Source organism: Rattus rattus, chromosome 4 (genome assembly GCF_011064425.1).
Source record: "Rattus rattus isolate New Zealand chromosome 4, Rrattus_CSIRO_v1, whole genome shotgun sequence".
NCBI classification, from domain to species: Eukaryota; Metazoa; Chordata; class Mammalia; order Rodentia; family Muridae; genus Rattus; species Rattus rattus.
Genome location: NC_046157.1, coordinates 175479913 through 175505560, shown reverse-complemented (window position 1 = coordinate 175505560; position 25648 = coordinate 175479913). Strand labels below are relative to the sequence as shown.

The 25648-nt window shown below is 42.3% G+C and overlaps 1 protein-coding gene across 2 annotated transcripts in view; it reads left to right on the top strand.

Moving 5' to 3' along the window:
- Positions 1–25648, top strand: part of Tmem232 (transmembrane protein 232) — a 218003-nt gene that overhangs the window by 4694 nt on the left and 187661 nt on the right. The window contains exon 1 of one of the 2 annotated variants that reach the window (XM_032899638.1): positions 8311–8429. The exons of the other annotated variant lie outside the window; for it this stretch is intronic. Coding sequence (XP_032755529.1) covers positions 8311–8429 — 119 coding nt within the window. Of the gene's footprint in view, positions 1–8310; positions 8430–25648 lie in introns of those variants that run through there. 2 annotated transcript variants of the gene reach the window in all.

The window sequence follows — 25648 nt, the reverse complement described above, 5'->3', positions numbered from 1 at the left end:
GATGGTCAGAGGTTACCTCCCATGTTTCTCTTGAACTGACAATCCTTTGACCAATGTTTTCCCTTTCCACAGTGGCTACAATTCCCTGAAAGCTCTGTGGCTCACAGTGACCAGAACCTGTTTGTTCTCTTCTATGAATACCATATTCTCTGGAGCCAATGTACCTGCTATTTTGAGCTGTGAATCTTCTAGCTTTACAATTTCTCTGGAAATGACTAAATTCTTCACAATCAGAGCATTGGGCACGTTGCATCCTGAAATTTCCAGCTATGATTTGCCCTATGATCTTGGCATTATGCTTCCGAGAACCAATACTAGCTGTTTCCTTATCCATTCATCTACTGGGGCTCCTCATGCTTTCAATGATCTGAAAACCCTCTTGCATTCAGTATTTGCTTTTTCAAACACCAATATTTCTATCAATGACTATCTTGTTTCAGGGTCTATTCACAGCTGAACCCAACCCCTGTAAGAATTCTGTAAAGGCTTCTCTGGAGCCTTGTATTATCTTATTAATGAAATAGATTTCTTTCCCCCGGGCTCTTCAATCATACCCCAAGTTCTTAAAGCTGCCACGGGATAGTCTTCTTGTCAGTCAGCATAATGGTCTTCCCCAAGCTGCTGTTCTTCAGTAACATTTAAGCCCCCACCACTACATTTCACTGTTCTAAATTTTTTGTGGCTTTGTGCCTCCACCCCAATAACCACTGTAATCGCTGTCCAGCTTCTAGCACAGCTGACACCAATCCCTTCCAGTCTTGGGGGATAACCCCATGCTGCGTGGTCCAGTTATTTAGCATTTCTTTAACAAATGGAGAGTGCAACCCATACAGTACCATAGCCTCTTTAACATGCTTGAGAGCTAGCATTTCTGTCGGACATCAGGTCAGCTCATCGTAGGCAGGAATACCACCATTCGCAGGCATATGCTGCAGAAGGACTGGGGAGGCTGAAGGTGCCTGTGTAGGCCCACAGCAAACCCCCAATAGAGCACTTGGCAGAACACGTTTGTCCCGCCTCCTGCTCTTCCAGGCCCCGTGTCTCACCGAGGTGCTCTAGGCATCTGGCAGTGAAAGCGTGTGGAGCACGGCATGGTTGGCAGTTGACCTTCCAGCCTGGTTTGCTTCCTGCTTTCATCGTGCAGTTCATTCCCGGTCTCAGACACCAAGCCTGAAGCCTGTTGTTCTCCTTCCACCGCTCTTTTTGTTTTCCCAGCACTTTTACCTCTGTCTGCAAACTCTCAAAGCACATAGTCAACTCTGCATTCTTCTCTAACAGAAGAGAAATTTCGGGCCTTCCCTTAAACTTTTACAAAATATTCGTGGAAACTATGATGCAGTACCCAAAAATCCCCCTCTGGAGGCAAGGCAGACCGCTCAGCAGTAGTAGCTGCTATTTTGCCAACCTCCTTAGACTCCATTGCTATCTACCAAAACCCACCTTTCCCTCTAGTACATTAGTAGCAGAGTTACCCATAATGCCTAAGTCACACTGGGCACCACCTTCAGGCTTTGATTTTTCAAAACTTACTTTTTTTTAAGGCTTGTTTTATTTTAATGACTGATCCATTGAGGTTGCAGCCAGGCTACTATATACAGATACGAGGAAAGCTTTATTTCTTGGTCTCTTCCTCCTTGGACAGAGTCTTGATGATCTCTTCCTTCGTGGCCTGGAGGCGGTCCTCCTGGCGTTTCCGTGCTTCCTTGGTCTTAGACCTGCGAGCCTCAGCCTGGTCAGCCAGTAGCTTCTTGCCGGCCTTGTCTGCCTTCAGTTTGTGGATCTGCTCTATGGGAATCCACTTGTTTTGAATCCATTCCCTTTGACCTTCAGGTACAGGCTGTGATACATATGGCGGTCAATCTTCTTTGATTCCGGTATCTCCTGAGGAGCTGGAGCAGGATCCTAATCCTTCTCACCCAGGTCACCTTCTCAGGCATCCGAGCGTTGGTGGTACCCTTCCTCTTCCCTATGCCCATATGCCTGCCCTTCCGTTGGGCCAAGGTGTTCTTCCGGCAGCGAGCCCGGGGAATGGACAGTCACAGGCTTCCAGATGATCAGCCCATCTGTGATCAGCTTCCTGATCTGCTGACAGGAGTTGGAACAGGCAATTCCATTGGTCTCATTGGGGTCTAACCAGACCTTCGTTTTACCATAGCGGAGGACACCAGAGGCAAGCCTTTTCTGCAGCCTGAGCACACTCATGGGCGTGGACGCAGCAGCGAATGGAAGGCTCAAAACGTACTTTTAGTAAGGGTTCTTAGATGCTTTAATGTCCCTTCTAGTCCACCAGAGGTAGTGGAAAGGAAAGGTTAATAGGGCAAAGGAGGATCTGGACCTGTTTAGAAATAGTTCTTTGGAGCAAACCCAATTGGCGTTTTCAGGAAATCAGCAGTTCAGTTCGCTCGAATCAGCAGAAGCGGCTCAACAACACCATTCACGAATCAGCAATGGTGGCTTGGTCCAGAAGTAACTGAGAGGCTCTGCCAACCAGTCTGAGTCTATGGGAGCAGCAAGAAGCTGCTGGAGCACCACCAGAAGATCTTTTGGTGCATTTTCTCGGTGTGAAGTCACAACAAATGATTACTGGCAAAGGATGGCAAGGCGAACCAATACCATGCAGCATTGTCAGTGAAGACCAGCATCAGCAAAACCCAATGGTGACCAGCAAAGGATAGCAAGGCTAACCAATACCACACAGCCCGCTGCCTCTTGGGTTATCTTTTATACATTTTCCAACATCACGTTCTCTCAAGCGTCCACTTAGGAAAACACCACATGCCCTTTTACCAGGCTACTTATAGAAAAACACCACAGGTTAGTTCTCAGCAAAACATCCTCCCACAGGTTTGCTCCAGCAAAAATATCCTCTCATAAGACAGCTTCCGGAAAAACATCACGTGACACACCTGAGTCTGCAAAGAAACCAGAAAGCGTCACGTTACCTGGGCTGGAGTCCTTGGCGGTATCAAAAGGTACAGGGGAGCTGAGAAGCGATATCATGTCATCTGTTTCCTGAGTATCTTTGTAGTATAACCAGCTGCCTCACTCTCTTGTGGCCAAACTAGCCACACCATGCTAGATACCTTCAGACTGTGAGCCAAATAAATGTATGTTCCTTCCATAATTTTTAAAGGTATTTTATCATAGTAGTGAGACAGCAGATAATACAGAAAACCAAGCAAGGAAAGCAATGGGCTTACATTTTACTGGTTTTTTTTTTGGTTCTTTTTTTCGGAGCTGGGGACCGAACCCAGGGCCTTGCGCTTCCTAGGCAAGCGCTCTACCACTGAGCTAAATCCCCAACCCCTTTATGGGTTTCTTAATATTCTTAATTTCTTAATATTCTTTGCGTGGACTAAAGAGTGTATCGCTATTACTTATATGGTTTGTTTTAATAACAATCGCTGTAAAAATAAATCTCACATAGGAATCATAATAGTTATAGAAGAAATTTAAAAATTTAAAATCAACTTTAAATATCAATTTTGGCTTTTATCTAAATCAAATACTGTATATTCAGTTTTAAAACATTAGTTTGTTTCTATAAGTTCTCCTATTAAGTTCTATCACAACTAAAATTAATGTTCAAGAAATTCAGTATTTACAAACCTTTTGTGCTTGAACATTATTTTGATAGGAAATAAATTTTCTTTTTAGTTTTCCATCATCACAAAAAATTAATTACCACAAATCAGAGCTAGAATACAACGTTCGTTTAGTATCTGGCAGTTCTGTGTATCATAAACATGGGCGAGCTGGGTATATTTTTCACTCAGTGTCTCAAAAGTTAGAAATCTAGACAGCATCTACAAATAACAAGAGGTTGATATGAAAGGAATAAAGGCTTAACTCAGTGCCTGTTTCTGGGTACAAAGTTAACGGAAACGAGAACTGTGTCACAGGGGTATGGGCCGATGTTTGCTGTAGGTGCTGCAGTAGAAAGGAAAGCCCATCAAGATGCTAAGTCTCCACTTACTGAAGGAGCAGAGGAGTTCAGCCTTCTCAGAAAGACCCCACACTGCCCCCGCTAGCGCATTCTAGCTACTTTCATTCAGTCATTACATAAAATTAATCGAGACTGGGCAAGAGTCCATCTACCAAAGTTATCTTGCCCTTACTGCCCAAGAGCGGACAACCCACACAGATCTCAGCCCCTTTTGACCACAGCTAGCCATAATCAAAAGTAAGAACTCCCAAGTTTTCCGGGAGTGTCCTTTGACCAAGGTTTATGCAGCTGCAAGCTCTCACCCAGGGAGACAGCTTTTCAAGGTTCAGTCTCCAGACAGTTTGGGTAGACACAGAACTCTTAACTGAAGGCACGCAGCTCAGACAGAAAGGTTGAACTCTGCAGATACCAGAGTTAGCAGTGTACGTGTGGAAACAGCCGAGGAAAGTCTTGAATACACTCATCACACAGATAAACAGTCTCGTGAGGGATATCGTATTCTAGTTAACTATGAGTGCGTCTTTTTACAATATCTGCATATCGAAGCATCGAAAATCTATTTAGCCAATGCAATGCAGAGGTTTCTCAATCATACATACCTCAATAAGCTGTGGGAGAAGTGGCTGAGGGCAATTTGGCTTCCCTCTAGTTGGCATGTTTGTAAGAAATGCGTGCCCTGGGTTTGGGGGTTAGCTCAGTGGTAAAGGCCACACCCTCGAAAAAAAAGAAAAAAAGCGCAGCTTGCCCTTGTAAAAAAAGCTCGAAAAAAAAGAAAAAAAGAAGAAAAAAAAAAAAAAAAAAAAAAAAGAAATGCATGCCTTCAGTGCTCATCCACACGGTCAGCCAAGGTCAGCCAAGGTCAGATCAGTCAAATTGTAGGTCAAACGTCACCAGCTTCCATTTTCAAAAGCGTTTGTTCAGCTCTTTGCTTGTCTGACGGAGTCTCATCTCAAGATGAGGACTCTTTAAGGTTCCTTCTGTTGGCTTTTTTTTTTTTTTAATTTAGTGCTTCCTTTCAAAATTCCCTTAGTTTTGAACTTTTTAAAATTGAGGTGGAACTTAAGGAGTAATATTTATTTCTTCCTTTCACAATGTGCACTCAGAAAGAACATACGTTTGCCCCAGAAGTTTAAGAATATCAAGCCCGGTATGATTCACCTGTACAAGAGAGAAAGGGGTACCGTGTTGCCTGGGTGTACAAAGCACTGGTTCTCATCCCCAGTGTCACAGATGTAATCCCAGCGCTGAGGAGGTCGAGAAAGTAGGTCCAGAAGTCCAAGTTTATCCTCAACTACATAATGAATTAAAGTCCAGCCTGGGCTACAAAAGACCCTATCCCATTAAAACCCAAAAACGTTTGAGAAGGAAGAAAATTCTTGTGGTTCCATGCCTTTGAAAAACGTGCTGGCATTGTTAGATTTATAGACTGTTGCCTCAGCTGTAAATACTTTTACCTTTTCTTGACACAAATGGTCCGGCGAGGCCTGTTCGTCGTAAGTTAGAACAAAATTTATCAAAATTATAGTTGAGTTTTGCTTCTCTAGTTATGCCAAAACGAGAAAAGAACTATGAACATTAAAATCATCGAAAGTATCCATATGTGCTTTAGTTGAAAAAGAACTTTGAAAAACTAATCTCAAAATACCACATAGTTCCTCAGTGTTGAAAATGCAATATCAACAGAAACGCTAGTAATTCCTGTACCGGTGCCCTCGAAGTTGTAGCTTTACTGAGAGTTTGATAAAACCGTTTGAGAACAGGGCCAGTCCTGCTTATCCAGTTTATACACTGGTGCTATCTGTATCCTGTTTCCAGCATTGCCAAGGGAAAACCAGAAATGGAGAGGCGCCATCGGCAGATCTTTCTCCTCCGCCTGGGTAAGACCGAGAGCCTGGGCGGGGGTGGGGTGGGGGGTGGGGGGGTTGGGGTGGGAGGGTATCTGACAGGACGGCCAGAGGTGTGAAGAATGGTAGAGCTTTGCTTTCTGCTCTAAACTAATTAAGCACCGACTTCTGTAAGCTTAAAAACATAAATTATCAAAACCCCATGCAAAAGCGCTGGTCAGTAAGCCCTGAAAGCAGCAGAAAGACCCCAGCCTTCAAACATCGTTTCTCCCCAATTCCCCCCAACCCCGTACTGTACTTCTTCTGGTCAATCCAGTTGAGCCTTTAAACCAAGAGGTTCTCAACTTGTGGGGTGCGACCCCCGCTGGATCAAACGACTCCATCATATAGGTCGCCTCAGACCATCAGAAAACAAAGATATTTACATTACAAATTATAACAATGGCAAAACTACAACAGAGAAGCAATGAAATAATTTTGTGGTTGAGGGTCACTATAGCGCGAGGGACTGTGTTAAAGGGTGGCAGCATTAGGAAGGTTGAGAACCACTGCTTTAAAGTAATTAATGTAAATATGTCGGATTCGAACTTGCGTGTCTCGGCTGTGTTTTTGGTATACACAACATTCCGTGAATGTGTCAGCGCTTAGAGCTCCCTGGGGTTCATAGCGTCTGTGAAAATCATACTCTTGTTGATATGAGCTTGAAGTTTTTTTTTTCTTTTTTTTTTTTTTTTAGGTTTGTCTTTTAAAAGGTGGAAATGCCTAATTTTTTTCTTTCTGTAGCTGTTAAATAAAACATACGCTAAACGTATTAATTCTGCTTGGAGCGGCTTGCATTCTACATTAAGTTGAAACTTGTTCAGAATGAACAAGGTGTGGCTGATAGAAAGCGAGCTGTACCTTCACCGTGATGAGCCTTTTTGCGCCAGATGCTGTCCCATCACCCCCAGTGCCGCTTCGGTTTCGCCCCAGTTCTGTGCTGTGCCTCCAGCTCCAGTTTGGCTCCACTAACCCGAACCACAGGCAGAGGATGGCACTGGAGGGTGGGAATAAGTGAGCTCTAGCTTCATTTTTTTTTTCTTTTTTTCTTTTTTCTTTTTTTCGGAGCTGGGGACCGAACCCAGGGCCTTGCGCTTGCTAGGCAAGCGCTCTACCACTGAGCTAAATCCTCAACCCCGAGCTCTAGCTTCTTATAGGGCAGCCAAAAGCTGGTCGCATTCCTCAACCAAAGGACACATTGTTAAATTAAACGCCACTTTCCTACAGGCCCTCTCAGGACCGTCCCGAGAGTGACATCTGTCCATTCTCTCCTTGTTAGACCTTGGGGAACATTCTTCTATTTTTATAACTGTGCCTAGTTTCAGAAACAATTCCTTCAGTCACTGCATTTGAGTGTATTTTATGTATCCTGTCAAACTATTAAATGAAACAAAGGATTAGCTTTCCAATTTAGCTCTCCTAGGAATAAAAAAATAATAACCCAGTGTAAACACGGTCAATGTACTTCTTTAGTAATTTTTGCACTAAATGTCCTACTAGACACACGTGACGTGCCCTGGTTTTGTTGATATATTCATAAAAACGCGCTCAGATATTTTTCAAGAGGAAATAAAGGATGGGTACTAGAACAGCTGCGAAAGCAGACCTTCCTACATGGTCAAAAGACAAAGAATGAAAAAAGATTAATAAATTGGCTAAAAGAAACCCAGTAGGAGAATGGTCACCAGTATTTGGTGGAAAGCCTCCATTCTGAACAACCGACATAATCCATGCTCCCTTCTCTGAGGCACTCAGGACGGAGTCACTCTCTGCTCATAGAGAAGAATCACAAGCAGAACAGCGACTCAGACCCACTGGCCTCAATGTGTGCATAGCTCATTGTCCTAACCAGCTGCTCTGTTCTTCTCGCCGTGTATCTAAGTCAGGGTTCCATTGCTGTGAAGAGACTACGACCAAGGCAACCCTTAGGGGAAAACATTTAACTGGGGCTGGTTTACAGTTTCAGAGATTCAGTCCATTTCACCGCGGAAGGAAACATGGCAGTCAGGGTGCTGGAGAAGGAGCTGAGAGTCTATATCTGCAGGCAGGAAGAAGGGCCAGGCTCGAGCTTCCGGCGCCTCAAAGCCCGCCCCTTAGTGACACACTTCCTCCAACAAAGAAAGCCACACCCACTCCGACAAGGCCACACCTCCTAATAGTGTCACTCCCTATGAATTTATGGAAGCTATTTTTACTCAAACCACCACACAGTAGTTTTGCAAATGAAGCAAGTTATAATAAATACTCCGAGTCATGTGATCCGATAAGCTTGCACGGCAACAGAATAGGAAACACATAGGTTGGGCTCAGTGTTAGGTTTGTTTCCTCAAGCCAGTTTAAATTATTCCCCAGTAAGTAAATTATTCCCCTGATTTTCTTCTTGATACATTTTTATAAGTTTTGCACATGGTTTATTATTTTGTATTGTGTTGGTGTTCTGAGAAGAATTACAATTGCCCTTTAGGTTTTTGATCTGTAACTATGCCAGTTTATAAGTCACCTGTGGTCAATAAGTTTGGAGTAATAACTTCCACTTATCATGAAGAACTCCTGAAATCTAATTTTGAAAGTACAAACAGAAGGAAGAATAGAAAACCAAAGTAAGTCTATGGTTTTTCTGCCTCTTTGTGGACATTCTGAATCACTATAGATGGTCTCAAAAGTTTAAAAAATTGTGAGGTTATAAGAAAAAAAACAAGTGCAGTTTTGTAACTGGAGGTAGAAAAATATAAAGGTTCAATATTTTTAGTTTATTATATAATATAATTATATTAATTATATTTTACTTGAAACGTTTTCTGTTTCCTGTACAATTTAAATTGCCACTGGATTCATGAAATGCACGAGAAAAAACTTTTAATAGTGGCCATTTTCAGTCTTTTAAATTCCAACATAATAGAAAGTTTTCCCACTTTGAAATTATTGGGGTAAATTTTCTACCGAATGCAAGTGCAGCTTAGCAGAGCTGTTGCAAAGGCTTTGCAATCACAGGCTGTGTATCTTTCCTGTGTTTGCTTCAGTTTTTTAGTTGGTGTGGTTCTGTTTTTGTTCTAACATCATATATTATAAAAAACAAGGGGAGGCAGGAAAAGTTATCAACAAAGCACAAGGATAAAGATACAATTTATAACATAGCATCCAAGAACGGAGTTTTACTTCAAGTTCTGAAAATGCTGGTAATGTATTCGGAGTTCTACGGATAGGTCAGATAACAGAGTAAAAGTGATTGGTGTATCTAAACAAAGACGCTAAAATTGAGAACATTTGGCCACTGTAGACTGTATGATTCATCTTACTCCTAGAAATCTAGCCAGCAGAGGAAAAATAATTTGTATGAAGATGTTCATAGCAGGCCCTGATTGCATCTAAAAATGCAAGTTTTCTAGTGCTTAATACATAAAGGGCCAAATAGATGAGGGGCCGTACCACGGTGGAATAGATTGGAAATATTTGTAAGAAAAACATAACTTTCCTCTTGTCATACTGAAAGGAGTTCTCCGTGGAACTGGATATTTGTAACTTGATATTATGTGTCTCATAGAGTGTTTTCTTTATTGGTGACCAGAAGTTAACTTCAGGTAGCTTTGAGGGCTCAAATAAGCACTCGATACAAACTCTACTTCTCTGATACAATTCTTTACCTCCTCTTCAGGCTCGAGGCAGTCTTTGTAGTTTGATGGGATTGCAAACCCATGGCTCACCCTATCCTGTCCCCAACACGTTTAGAAAATCATTCAACTTCTTAGTTGTAGAAGCAAGCACGCCATGCCTCATCACTCCCTTTTATCCTCTTATTGAACTGACATTGTCAAGAGCACAGAGACCTGATAGGGTAGTGGAATATATGCCTTCCCTCCATGGTTTAGCAGCTGCTTTAAAAGGGATACAATTGGAAGTTAGCCTTATGTAACAACAATTATAATCTGATCACTCTAGTTAGTGACAATTGGTATTGTCTCCTTCTTGGCCTGTGGCATTCAGTGGTCGCTGTGGCAAAGGCTGCTAATTGCAACTCTCCCAGATCCCTTTTCCCATTTGCTCACCTTAGCAGAATTTTTTTTAGTAGGATACATAGTGAAACATTGAAGCATGCATTTCTCAGATGCCCCTGCTGTTAATGTGACTATGGGTATGATCCCTTTAAGTGCCGTGTTAGCAGAAATTTTGCTATAGTTTAATTTTGTGCTCATTTACAAGGAGAAATACGTCTTCCATCTTCTCGTTCTTTGTTGCTTCTGTTTAGTGGGAATTGGGTTGCGACCGCGGTGACTAGAGAAGATGCTTTGACCCACAAAGTAGCAAGAAAATCCCGTGGACCTCCTACACAGACACTCTGTCCTAGATCACATGTCTTGGGTCTTCCACCTGAAAAGGGGAAGTCTATATTGATTACAACAATTACGTCATTTTACAGCAGTTGAACTATTTCTATTGCGCTTGAAATGTATTTCTGATGTAGCTCTTGACATTAATTTCCCTGTAACAAAGTGACCAGCAACAACACTCTACAGCCCCAGTTGTTATCTGTCTTTACTCTCTTTCCGGATGACTCACTGATTCTACTGAGCAAAACACTCACTTTTGGGCTTTGGACCAGTTGGGTTAGGAGAGAAGATTCACCTCTTACAGCTATTTTCCTGGATTCTTATACATTCAAATACATAGTAAAGAGATGTTCATAAACATCACTGACAAACAGTACATTCTGAGTCACCCCACTTTTTAACACCCCTGAACTGAACCAAATCTCATCCTTCTCCGGCGTAACTCCTTCTGTTGGAGAGAAAATGACCAACCCCCTTGTTTTACTGTATTTTCTCCCTGGATATCATTGTCATTCCCCATCTCATGAGCTTTTTCCCAAGCAGGGGATGTTCTTGATTTCATCAGACAGTTCCTTGTGGCACCAGAAGATTACCACATGTTAGAAAAGTCACATGTATTTACTATTTAAATTTTGCTTTAATTCAATTAATATATTATACACGTTATATATTGTGATAATTTTATACTTGAGAAGGGCATGTAATGCTCAGATCTGAATGAATGCTCTGCAAACCCGTGTACCTTTCAATACACATTTGAGAAACATAATAATTTTTAGAGCTATACTTACCCTACTATTCTGTAAAACACCAGAACTTGGGGTTGGGGATTTAGCTCAGTGGTAGAGCACTTGCCTAGGAAGTGCAAGGCCCTGGGTTCGGTCCCCAGCTCCGGAAAAAAAACAAACAAACAAAAAAAAAACCCACCAGAACTTACTAATTCTCTCTCTGTGTTGGTTGGCACCCAATCTCATCTTTCTCTATCTCCCTCCAACCTCCTCATTGCAGACTTTATCGTCGCCATTCTACTCTCAAACTCCAGGAGACAAAGTATGTTAGTGTCTAAATATAACTGAGAATCTGTTAGAATAGCTTACTGTGTCTAGATTACTCCAATTAGCATAATGTCCCCAGCTCTACCATTGCTGGAAATGACAGGACTTCACTCTTTTATGTCAGAACAACACCTCATTTCTTTTATCTGTTTGCTTTACAGCGGGTCTTCCTTGGGCTGTAGAACTGACATGTCATCTGATAGCTTCATTTTTTTAAAAGATTTATTTATTATTATATTTATATGAGTACACTGTAGCTGTCCTCAGATACACCAGAAGAGGGCATCGGATCCCATTACAGAGGGTTGTGAGCCACCATGTGGTTGCTGGGAATTGAACTCAGGACCTCACATTTGACTGATTTCTGTCCCCCCAACACAGCCATTTTGCCAAGGTAAAGTGGCATATAACTATGGCAGGAATTTCTCCTTCTCTGATTACTGGTAATACTGAAAACTTTTTTCAAACTTGTTGGCCATTTATGTTTCTTTCTTAAAACAAACAAACGAACGAACGAACAAACAATTATCTACCCAGATCACCTCTCCACTTTATTGTTGCGTTGCCTGGTTTTACTGTTGTTGAGTGTTTGTGTTCCATATAAATCACACATCCGTCCTGGTCCCACGACTCTTTTGCAGATGTCTCCTCCCTTTCTCCCTTCTCTCTTTTCAGCTTTTCACTCGTTTCCTTGCTGTGCTGAGTTGCAACCTTTTCGTCTCTATTGCCTCTGCTGCCTGTGTTTTGGAATGTCATCCAAAAAGTCTTTGCCCTTACCAGTGTTGCCTCCAGTATTGTGCTTTGTCTTTTGATCGACTTTGACTTTAGTTGTGTGTCCATGGCCTACCTACTTTTCTCTTTGGCACATGGCTGTCTGGTTTTCACAGTGCCGTTTCTGGAAGAACCTGTTTCACCGTCCATCTATGCACTTAGCATCTCTGTGAGAAATCAGTTGGCTATAAGCACATGGATATGTTTCTGTCCTGTGGATCTGTGTCAGGAGTTTCAGAAAAGTCTGTCAGTCACGCCATTTCCCTTTCAGTGAATAATGGGAGTTATAAAAAGGATAAGGTGCATGAGTATTTTTCCTTTTAGAATTAAATATTTAATATTTATTAATGCATATAATGTATTTAGATCCAACTGACCCCTCATTTCCTCCTCTTCAACTCCTCCCTATCCCTGTTCCCTCGATATTCTCCTGAAAGTCCCTTCTGAAGCAAAATGTTTCAAGTAAAGTTTGTCTTTTTTATATAAACACACAAACTCAAAACCTGTTACCCACATAACTGAATCTCTCTGAGATTAGTAATTACATGTGAGGATAGATGACATTAAACATAAGACATTTGGTTGTTTTAAAGAGTGCCTCACAGAGACAGCCTTGCCTGCACTGGTACCAAACTCAGAAGAGAAACTTTATAAATTTAGGGGCAAACATTTAGAAAGGGAAATATTTTGAATTTTCTTCTAAGTGGCCTTTACTCAACATTCAGTCTGTATTACAACCTGCTCTTCCCACGTCCACTTAGAATTCCATTTACTATTTGAATTGGAGGATCTCCATTTTCAAAGCTTAACAGGCTACCTAGTTTATTAAGACTGCATCACAGTTTAAAAGCTAAAGCAATATCAAAACAGAATTAGAGACCATATACACTTAGATATGATTGTAGAGCCGGGTGTGTGGTCTCTTTAAAGCCTACTGCGTATGCACACAAGTCAAGGATGACAGAGTATTTCCAGAGTCTGACCTCAAAAGTCTGGGCCCAGTGAGGCAAGTGAGGTCAAGAACTGCTGTGTTCACAGAATAGACTTCTGGGTACTTCTGCTTCACGGTCTTGACTCCTGGTTTATCCTGTTCAGGACATGAGTCTGTCCTGCTGCACCTGAGGATTCCTGCTGCACATACATGCATCATGGCCACACCAAGGGGCAAAGCTCCTTCCTCCTGTAGGCACTTTCTGATGGTTAGGAGAAGCCATATTAATTATAATTTGAAGTTGCTATCTGCTTCAATTCAATTTCTTTTACCTGCTGTGTCAACTTTATGTATAAAAGAGTAAGGTTTTTGTTTCTTTTTTCCATCCATGTATTGGTTAACACCCTGGAAAACATATTTTTAAAATTTCTATAATGAAATTACTCTTCCAATGACTTCACCAACCCTTTGAATAGGAATTCTAGTGTCGTTTGGTCTTCAGTATTGATATTTATGCAGATATGCATAGTTTGGGGATTGTTTTCCTCTATTTTTTTGTTATCTAGGGCTAAGAAGTTTTTTTCATTAGGTACAGTTTCAAACTATGATAATTACTGATGATGATGAAGATGAAGATGATGGTGGTGATGATGGTGGTGGTGGCGTTGATGATGATGATGATGATAAAACAAGACTACCTTGTAGAACTTTATGCCAAAAGGCACAGCCATGCCTGTTCTCTTCACTGAGTACCGTGTTCTCAGCACGTCATTCTGAAGGTATCATGATTACCCGGACAGATGTAATCTGAACAGTACTGTCTCTCTTAGTTACTTTTCTATCTCCGTGAAGAGAGATCGTGACTGAAGAAACTTGTACAACAAAGCATTTAACGGAGGCTTGCTTACCGCCTCCATCACCATCATGGCGGTGGTGCTGCATCTCTGAAGGAAAACAGTCCCGTTTCTAAGTAACCATCACGAGCATCGAGCTTATGCCAGAAAACATGCTGTGTGTTCTGTGGTACTGCTTCTTAAAATCTTACGAGATTCCGTCTCCGTTTCATTAGAAGGGGATTTACAACCAGCTCGCCTAGCCTGGGTCACCCAAGAGAACTGAGTTCTCATGGTACTCCACCACCTTTTCCCAGCATGTCTCCTTGTCGTGACGTGTTTTGTAAAGTGTGGTTGCCTGAGTGAAAACGGCCCACATAGACCCACATATTTGAATGTTTGGGTCCCTGATTGGTAGAACTATTTTTGGGAAGGATCATGAGATGCAGCCTGGTTGGAGGAGGTGTGTCACTGGGGGGCAGGAGATGTTCTCAGGTCTTTCTGCCTCACGCGCTGGATCAGGATGTGAGCTCTCAGCTGCTGCTCCAGCACCGGGCCTACCCGCCTGCTGCCGTCTTCCCCCGCCATGATGCTCATGGACTCGCCCTCTGAAACCGTAAGCAAGACCTCGGTTGCCATGGTCATGGTGTCTCTTCCCAGCAATAGAACAAGTGACTAAGACCACGTTCCTCTCTCAGACTGTGAGCCTCCGGAAGCTGGTTCTCATCACTTAGATTTCTTTAGAGCTTAGAGCCAGCAAAATGTCTCCATTAAGTATTTATGAACAAACCGAATCCAAACAGTCAGTTTGGATTGGCTATCCACACAATCAGTGCGTTTTAGTGTGTTTACTTTCTATGTAAATTTAAGACAATAGTCTTCGTAGCTTCCATTAAACAGGACTGTCCTCCTGGGATAGTCTGTGTTTGCCTTTGTGGAATCCTTTGATATTTTGAAGAAATTGCGATCTAGGAAGCTAAATTATATTTTACTTTCAAATGCCTGTATTAATATTTTTTACCATTCCTCCTGTGACTTATTACTTACTATAGGTATATATTATATATCACTAATGAAAGGGTTAATTTTTCTATAGTCAACGGTGGAGAAATGGTTAAAAAAAGCTTTATTTATTTCCTTTTGTGCATTTGTTAATATGGACTGTGGGAGACAAATTAAGACATTCAATATCTGTACTGAAAATAGGAAATTATTAACTTCGTGTATTCCCGACAGAACATTACAGACCAGAACCTATATTGAAAAATAATCAACAAAAATACAATTATTTGTAAGCTGTTCTAAGCACAGAAATTGAATTAGATACTGTTTCATCACAAGACTTTCTTTTGCTTAGAAATAAATGCATCCCTGAGTTTATGAGGAGGTTGATGTAAAATATTTAATTTCATAAAATAAATTTTAAATTCATGTTCAAAACCCTGGATAGATAGTATGTGTGTAGGTATATTTGGGGATGACCATGTTTGGTATGGGGGGAAGGGGGATATCTGTTTAACGTTTATTAATACTGTTCTATTAAGATTTGTACATTGTAAGCTCCTATAGAAAATTGCAAACGAGCTCAAAGATTTTAAGTTTCTTAAATATTGTTTTTATTATTTTAAATATATGCACTTCTGTGTGATTCTTAAGCCATCTTTTCCTTTTTAATTAAACAATACACATTCTATACTGTTTTTAATTAATTAACTCACTTATGTGTCTGAGTACACTGTTGCTGTCTTCAGACATAGCAGAAGAGGGCACCAGATCCTACTACAGATGGCTATGAGCCACCATGTGTGCGTGCTGGGAATTGAACTCAGGACCTCTGGAAGAGCAGTCAGCGCTCTTAACCGCTGAGCCATCTCTCCAGCCCAATTTTCTTCATTCTATACTTTTCAATCAGCATATATAAAGCAAACACCAGGTGCTCACTAAGCTAATTAATACATGAATTAATTTTATATATAGTTAATTACTATATATCATTTAAATATATATTAATAGCACACACACATATATACGACATAGAGAGTAACTTAAACTCAAGCCACAAGGTGAATACTAAATTACAGAGTGTATTTCTGTAGGTTTACAGCCAGACCTTGGCTGAGTTCTCCGTCCTTTGTGATTACACGCTTCCAAGCACAGACTTTCACATCTGCCTCCCTCACCCTCATCCCCTCAGTCATCCTCCCCACATCCCTGCTGTGCCCAGCCTCCCACTGGTCCATTCTCTGAACAGCAGGCTCAGATCTTTACTGAGCAGGCGATGTCGACTTCTCCCGCTCGGATTTAAACCTCCACTGCCTTCCAATCACATCCCAAGCAAAATTCTAACAATTTTAATTTACTCTAACAAGCCAAATTCTCAAAACCCAAATACCTTCCAGGGCCAGGTCCCCAGCTATAATCCACTTAAAAGGAAATCCCTAAATCACAAAAGAAAAATATAATCGTGTATACATAGGGAAATTTAATTAAGTGTGCCCACACTTAGCAAGCAATGGAAAAAATGTTAAAGTAAGGCAAACATACTGCAAACAGTGAGCAGATATTTAACGATAATTAAACCAGTTATTAACCAGATTTATCTACTGGGCACTATATTTTGATTTTTTCCCTCATTTTTTTTATTAGATCTTTAAGGATTCTGTGCAATGTGTTTTGATCATATCCATCCCTCTCCTAACTTCACCCAGAACCATTCCTTTTCTTAACCACCCAACTGGGTGTTTCTCTCTCTCTCTCTCTCTCTCTCTCTCTCTCTCCCCCCCCTCGGGTGTGTAATCTTCCAGTGGATCTTGGTCTACCCACCAGGCTGCCCCTCTTGCAGCAGGTCACCTGCTAATCACCCCTCTCCCAAGGGGTTGTGTTGGACTTCATGCCCACTTTTTCTCTGTGCTGGCATTTTGCCTTGAGCCCTACCCCGTCTGCACCTCGCGTGTATTCAGTTTATAAGCAATAAGTTCAATGAAGCAAACACAGCTCGGATTCCACGTGACTACCTTGTGTACTGTGTGTAGCCTGCCAGCAGCCGCACAAACACCTCGGCAGCGGTCAGCGCTTCCTCCATGCCTACGACCCGGTACCGTCTATCTTTGAAAGAAGGAAGTCTGGAGCCAGACACAGCTGCAGTCGGCAAATACCCAGGGTGTTGTGACACGCACCAACCACAAGGGGGCGTGTGTTGTCACTGCCATCGTGAGCTCAGCTGCCTTGCTGTGTCTAGAAAACATCTCTTTGCACTCACCCACCACCTCTGACTCTTACAATCCTTTTTAGCCCCGTCTTACACAGCGATCTCTGAGTCTTTGGCGGAAGTATGACATAGATGTCCACTTAGGGCTGAGCACTCTGCAGCCATCTGTTCTCTGCACTTCCATGGGTTGGGTGGGTCTCTGTATTCGCCACTATCTGTTTCTGAAAGAAACCTTTCTGATGAGGGTTGAGAAATGCACCATCGTATGGATGTAAAAGTGAGTCGTTAGGAGTTGGCTTAATATCATGACCATTTAGCAGAATAAGAATAGCAGCATCGCCCCTAGGTCCCATGGCCTGTCTAGCCACAGTAACTTGGCTCATTAACAGTGTAAGACCTGGTTTTTGTCTTATGGGTTAGCAATTAAATCCAAACAGGAAGTGGTTGGTTATATCCATGATGTTCATGCCACCATTTCGTCGGTGGGCATGTGTTGCCAGGCCTGTGGTTATTATAGCTTGAAGGGTTCACAGCTGGGTAAGAATGATTTCTGGCAGCCCACAGTATACCTTCCAGCACCGTGAAAGCTAGCCGGTAGGGAGAAAGCTTTCAGACAAGCACCAGTTTGATTTCTCCATGTTCTATGACTCAAGTATGTGTTGTTTTAGGAACAGTACTTGATAGCACTGTTTTTAATTCTTTCCTTCCTTCCTCCCTCCCTCCCTCCCTCCCTCCCTACCTACCTTCCTTCCTTCCTTCCTTCCTTCCTTCCTTCCTCCCTTCCTGTTTATCATTAAACTAGTTCTTTGACAACTTCATACATGTGTATAATGCATTCTGGTTACCCTCTTCCCCTAAAGCAGTGACTCTTCCTTCCCGTGACTCTATCTCTCTTCAACCTCATCTGGCTGTTCGATAGGCTCAGGGTGAAGAAGAGTCATTGCTCTCAGCTGTGTATTGACTACTGACTCGATCAAGCTCTAGCAGATATTTTAAATTCAATAGTCAACAAAGAAGAACCGTAATTGAACCAAATGGGTCACACAACAAAACTAAAAGTCATAAACGTGAGGAAAAGATGGGTGGGAAGAGGTAGGTATGTGAGGGAGATAAGGGAGGGCTTTGAGGGGAGAGAGTAACCCGTGTGATGTTCCAGCAGATTCCTACCAAATGTACCGATTAAATCCAACATTCTTTGAAACATCCTTCCTTTCCTTTAGTGTTCTCGACTTCCATGAATCGGTTTCCTGAATTAGGTTAACTCTTTTTAGGGCCCACGTGTGAGAGACTACATATACTGCCTCTGCTGTCACGACTGGCTCTTTTCACTTAACATCACGTCCTCCAGTTCTTTCCTTGTTTGACAACAGGATTTCATTCTTCCCATGGCTGCATAATACCCCACTGTGTATACCTGTCATATCGTCTCTACTTATCTGTTGACGGACACATTTAGGCTGATTATGTATCTCAGCTACTGAGAATTGATCCACCAGAAATACAGATGTATAAGCCTCTTTGCCAAGCTGATTCCTTTTTCTTCGCACATACACCCAGAAAGGAGATAGCTGAATCACGTGGTGGATTAGTTTCCGAGAGCATTCTCACAGCAATCCACCCAAGAGCACAGAGATCACAGCCAGTATTTGTCAACAACGCACACAACTCCATTTGTGAGGACACCAGGGTCCAAGGGTTGGGTAGAAGAGATACACAGATCTAGATCCCACTGCCTGAAAGTTGCACCAAGGACTTGAACAAAAACTGCCAGCAGACAGGAAGTCTAGGGCTGCCTTTCTCTATCATTAATGGGTTGCTTACAGCATGGCTAGTCAAAATGTAGCATCCCATTTGTGAGTCATTTCTACTGTAAGCATTGCTTGCAATAACTTAGTGACACCTATTTTTAACAGGCAGGTAGGAGAATCAAATGGACTCTAAGTCAGATGTATGTTCCAGAAAACCTCACCTCTTCTGCTCATGGGATGGAGAATGAACATGAGTAGTCTTATATGTGCCAACCTGTGAACAGGTGCATGGATTTATGACTGACATACACCAGCTAGTGGGATTATGGAGTTGGTAGATAGATTTCTCTGTAGACTTGGGTAGAAAATGCCCAGCTGATTCTCAGTACGTGTACCGCTTTATATAACCACCGTCTTAGTTAGTGTTTCATTGCTGTGAACAGACACCATGACCAAGGCAACTCTTATAAAGGAAAACATTTAATTGGGACTGGCTCACATGTTCAGAGGTTCAGTCCAGTATCATCACGGTGGGAAGCATGACAGACATGGTGCTGGGGAAGGAGCTGAGAGTTCTACATCAGCAGGCAGCAGGAAGTAACAGTGACACATTAACTAGGCTTGGGCTTCTGAGTCAAAACCCACCCCCTAGTGACTACTACTTTTGATGAAACCACACCTACTCCAACAAGACCACACCTCCTAATAGTGCCACTCCGTATGGACCAAGGATTCAAACACATGAGTCTACCAGGGGTCACACCTCTTCAAACCACCACAACCACAATGTTCGTAAGTTCCTAAGTCTGCACATCTTCATCAGTTCTAGACATCTTCATCCTTTTTAATGCAGCATGTGGGTAGATGTGTAAAAGACCCCATTATGGTTTTAAACTGGACTCCCTTATTCTTTAGGTTGTTGAGTGGATCCCATGTTTATCAATCATTTGGTTTTCTTCTTTCAAGACTTACTTGCTCATGTCTTCACGTTTCTGACATATGGAAATTTTTACATACTGGTTATGAGTCCTTTGCTACCCACATATATTGAAAACGTGCTCTTCTGCTTAAAATTTTATCTTCTCACTCTCATATCCTTAAAGGTCAGTGTGAAAGAAGAAAGGTTCATATCACAGTACTAACACACACATATGATAAGCAGAGGTGGTAAAAAAAAAAAAACTATGCACAAGTGTGAAAATCACTATGCAACAATGATATCCACCAACTGAGAATTAACCCCAAATACAGAGCTTTTATAATCCTCGTTTTTATTAATGCATGGCAAACCTTATAAGAAATAACAGAAAAGACAACACAAAGGAAATTGTCATATTTGCTGTGATAAAATGTCACTGCATTGTAGAACTAGTAGAATTTGAAGAAGATCTTTTGTAAATTTAATGGTAGAAGCGTGCTAGCATTGTAGAAACTTGGCCTCATTGGTTTATTTATTTAAAACCTGTCTTCCCCCTTTCAATTATACTACAGTATGGTTGGCATAATCGAAAGTATACTACAGTATAATTAATAAAAAATGCATACCTTTGAGGTATTTGACTTAATGTTTTGATGTGAACATACATAGTTAAATGTTTATCACAATCAAGACAGTTAGCATTACATTGTTACCCTTTTAGAAGTTGTGATGACAGCTCTTAGCAAATTGGAAGAAGGATAATATTGTATCTTTGTTTATGCTGCTACGGAATAGGTCTAGATCTTACTTAACTTGCTTAAGTAAAACTTTGTGCTCCTGAGTGAGATCTGCTCATCCTCCTCTGGCCCTGGCCATCTCTAGTTTGGCCTCTGTCACTGAGTTTGACTATTTAGGCTCCACAAGTCAGTGAGCTCATGTGGTATTCGTCCTGCACATCATGTATGTCACTCAGTTCAACATCCTCACGATCATCCATGTTGCTGTGAGTGTCAGGATTTTCTCCCACTTAAAAGAACGAATAGCATCCCATCACTCACACAGCCTGCATTTTCTTTATCTGTTCACCACCCTGAATTGCACCCATAGCTTGACTGTTAGGAACAACACTCCAGTGAATGTGGGGGCTGTATATTCCCTATTTGGATACTGATTATATTTCTCTTATACAAGTGCGCAGAATTAGGATCGTCAGACCGTGGTCATTCTACTTTTACACTTTATCCTGCGAGGCAATGTCACACTGCCACCCCCCCCCCATTGCAGAACTGATTTATGTTTCCAGAGTTGGGGTGCAAGGGCTCCCCTTTCTCCTTATCCATTACTCTTCTCCCATGCACTGCATCTCAACTACAGTTTCCCCTTCCTCCACTCCTCCCAGTTCATCTCCCCCCAACTCTGTTTTCTTTTTTTCGGAGCTGGGGACTGAACCCAGGACCTCGAGCTTGCTAGGCAAGCGCTCTACCGCTGAGCTAAATCCCCAACCCCCTCCTCTTTTCTTAAAAAAAAAAAAAAGGGCCTCCCAGAAAAATCCACCCAACATGGCCTGACCAGATAGAGTAGAACAAACCTTCATACCATTTCTCCTTCCCAGAGAGATGTGTGCATCTGTCCCTCCTTGAGTTCTCCTTGTTACTCATCCCCTCTGGGTCTGTGCATTGTAGCATGACTGTCCTTTACTTAACAGCTAGTGTCCACTTCTGAGTACATACCTCGTTTGTTTTTCTGGATCTGGGATACCTCACTCACGATCCTAGTTCCATCCATTTACCTTCAAATTTCACGATGTTATTGTCTTCAACGGTAGAGTAATACTCCATTGTGTAAATGTACCACTTCTTTTTTAATCCGTTGCCTGGTTGAGGGACATCTATGTTGTTTCCAGCATCTGGCTAATGGTTAAGCAAGTGTCCTTGTGGGATGCCCGAGTGGTATAACTAGATTTTGAGGTAGATTGATTCCCAGTTTCCCGAGGAACGGTTATATCGATTTCCAAAGTGGCGGTACAAGTTCGTGCTCCTACCATCAACGGAGGAGTGTTTCCCTCGCTGTGGATTAGGCACAAGCTGTCACTTGTGTTTTTTATCTTAGCCATTCTGGCAGGAGTAATATGGAATCTCAGGGTCGTTTTGATTTGCATTTCCCCAATGGCTAAGGATATTGGTAGGTCACTGTTGTAGATTGAAGAGTTCATAGCTGGCATGATGATAACTTTCTCTCTCGGACACCATGCAGAGTAGCTCCAAGCACCACGAATGTTTACTCAGCAGCAGTGAAGTCTCCCGTTAGCACAAGTGCAACTTCTCCATGTTCGATGAGCTCTCCAAGGGTTGTCTTTGGCAATGGGACCTTACAGTCAATTTATGGAGGGCAACTATCAGTCTTGGCAATAACCTGAGGTGTTTGGGCAGTTTCTGTGCGGCCTCTTTGGCTAACGACTCAATTACATGTAACCCATTGTGAACAGGAGGCTTCAGTGGACGACAAGGAGTGTCTAGTTGGAACATGGTCTCCCTGTTATTTGGTGACTCCAGTTATATTCCTTTATTATTGAAAAGCTTAAAGCCTAACATCCACACATATGAGAAAACACACACTGTCTTTTTGAGTCTGGCGGAGTCTGGCTTACCTCACTCAGGATGATTTCTTTCTAGTCTATCCATTTACTACAAAGCTCACATTTTTCAATACAGCTGCACAATATTCCCTTGTGTCCATGTTTTCATTGTCCATTCTTCAGTTGACGGACATCTCAGCTGTTTCCATTTTCCCGGTATTGCGAATAAAGCATCAGTGTACGTGGACGAGCAGGTGTCTTGTAGGAGGCTGGAGAGTCCTTTGGGTGCATGTTCAAGGGTGGTAGATCTGGATCTTGAGGGAGAGCTATTGAACTGCCAGACTGATTTCCATAGCGGCTGTAGAGTTTGCATTCTCACCTCAATGAAAAGTGTTTCAGTTTTCCTATATCATCACCAGTGTTAGCTCTCATTAAAAAAATTATCTATGTATCTCGGTATCTAGCTATGTATCTATGTATCTAAGTATCTATGTATCTAAGTATCTATGTATCTAAGTATCTATGTATCTATCTATGTATCTATCTATGTATCTATGTATCTATGTATCTATGTATCTATCTATCTATCTATCTATCTATCTATCTATCTATCTTCCTTTCTCTGTTAAGAACCTGTTCAGCAAGCACCTGAGATTCTTGAAATGCTTTCCCATGCTAATGAGGCATTATGGTACCATATTCCTTTAGCCAATGACCTTTGCCCATCCTGGATCTTCCTATCCCATTCCCCCCACCCCCAAATTATATAAGCCTTGAATCACCCCAAGTGAAGTTACTCTGCCTCCCTGCAGCTGGTCCCAGTGGGTCTTAGCCCTACATACTCAGGGTTTCCGAACCCTCCATCGTCAACTCTCCTCCCTTTGCCTGGACCATATTGGCTGATGACCCAAGAGAGCAGGGAGAGCCACATCCATCCATCTCTGATCTTGACCATTCTGACTGGGGTAAGGTGAAGTCTCAAAGCAGTTTTAACTCACGTTCCACGATGGCCGAGGATGTCGAATATTCTTTGTTTCTCGACCATTTGAGTTTCATTGCTTGAGAACTCCCTTAAGTCTGTACCCCGCCTTTTAAAACTGGGTCATTTGTCTCACTGCCACTCGTTTTCCCCCCACTCTTTGTGTATTTTAGATACAAACCATCTACCAGAGGTGTGATTAGTCAGGGCATTTTCTCATTCTGTAGCTTGCTGCTTTGCCCGAATGATGTATAATTCCCATACAGACGCTTTTCAGCTTCACGAGGTCCCATCTGTTAGTTGTTGGCTTTGGAACCTTCACTCTCGGTGGTCTGTTCAGAATGCCTTTTCCTGTGCCGATGAGCTCAAGGCCATTCCTCAGCTCCACCTCTATCAGGTTCAGGGTATCTAGTCTTAGGTTGAGGTCCTTAGCCCGTTTGAGGTTGACTTTGGTGCTAGGTGATACATATGGATCTGTTATGCGTCCAGCCATTCTATCTGCCATGCGTCATTGTTTGAGTGAGATCTTCTGTAGAACCCTTTGAGATGGGAGATGGCAATACCTCAAGCAATTCTTTTATTGGTCGAGATTGTTTTAGCTATCCTGTTTTGTCTCCGGTGGGTTTCTATACAAAGTCGAAGTTTTGTTTTTTTCATTTCTGTGAAGAATTGTGTTGGAATTGCATGGTATAGGCAGATTGCTTTTGGCAGGATGGCCATTTTCACTATGTCAACGCTCAAAACCACCAACTGTGGACTTACAGAACACCTCATCCACCATCATTGTACCCCACACAGTATCGCTTCTGATCGAGGAACTCACTTTCAGACAGAAAGATGTGACATGGGGCCCATGGTCACGATTCCACTGGTCCTACTACATTCTCTGCCATCCTGAAGCAGATGGCCTGATAGAACAACGACAGATTTTGAAGACACAGTTCTAGTGCATGTTAAGTAGCAATGGCCTATAGGGCTGGAACAGGGCTCTCCAGATAGGCACTATATGTTTTGAACCAACATCTAATATATGGTATGATTTTCCCCATAGCTAGGACTTATGGGACCAGAGTGGGAGAGGGAATAGTTCCATTCACTACCTCTCTAGTATCCCACTAGGACAACTTTTGCTTACTGTTCCTGTGAGTTTAAATTCTGCTGACCTAGAAGTTTTAGTTTCAGAGAGGGGAGAGGTCCTTCCAGGAGCCACAGAAACATTCCATTGAAGTGGAGGGCCACACCCCTTCCCCAAACCCCCCATGCCACTTTGGACTTTTGATGTCCTTAAACCAGCAGGCTAAGAAAAGAATAACAGTGTCAGAAGGGGTGATAGATCCAGATTACCAAGGAGAGATTGTATTACTTCTCTGTAAGAAAGATTATGTCTGGAGTGCAGGAAATCCTTTAGGATGTCTCTTAGTGTTGCCATAGCCTGTGATTAAAATCAATGTGAAACTACAACGATCTGACCCAAGCAGGATGGTAAAGGACAAAGACCCTTCAGGAATGAAGATGTGGGTCCCTCCCCTTGGAAAAGAACCAGGACCTGCTGAGGTGCTTGCTGAGGGTGGGGAAGTACAGGATGGGTCAGGAGGCTGTGAGAAGTCTGGGCATGGAGTGTCCGACTTACAGATGAAAACTCCTGGAGGTTGTGGGAAGGATGCATAGGTGGCTTTACACCGTCAACCTTAGGAAAGGACTTCGAAGATAAGCTTTAACCACTGCTCTCGGCTGCTCCTGACGGGTACGGTTTGAGGCAGCATCGTTGGGTGTGGGTGGAGCTGTAAGCGTTTGCTTTGTCATCAACAGGGAACTTATGTTCATACTTTAAAAACTAATCCCTAATGAGAGCATAAAAATAACAAAGAGCCAACCTTTATCTCTGGTAAGTGCCACAGCACTTTGTATAAACTGGAAAATTAAATCAATTTTAAATTCTTCATGTAGGATGCTTCACGTAGATTAAAAACAAAACAAAACAAAAACCAAAACCCAAGAAAAGCAAATAGAAAAATACCCTGCACCATCCCCAGTGGCAATGAGAAAAGAATGTCCAGCCTCTCTCCACTGTGTCTAACCAGCAGCATCTCATAAGTAGAAAGTAAAGTGGGGAGGAGAAAGTCTAACTCGGAGTTAATCATTTTACAATTACAACTCCTGTGGACTGTGCGAGCCCAAAGGCTTCAGTTCTTCCCAGACCGTTCCGGATGCCCCTCGAGGGCCAGGGTGTGTGTCTGTCCCATCTCTGCATCCTTAGTGCACATTTCAGTGCCTCAGGGGGGCTTGGGATGGTGCCAACAAATTGGTTAGAGCGTTAACTATTCTCCAAGCTCTGTCTGCAGTTCCAGTTGCAGTGTCTTCTCATTCTCTCTGCTGGGTCTGAGACTCTGCCCCATTGCCATTGGTTTTTGGCATATCTCTCTGCTTAGAAGGATGAAAATTTATTCAGTGGCAGCATTAGATTCTTTTTTGTTT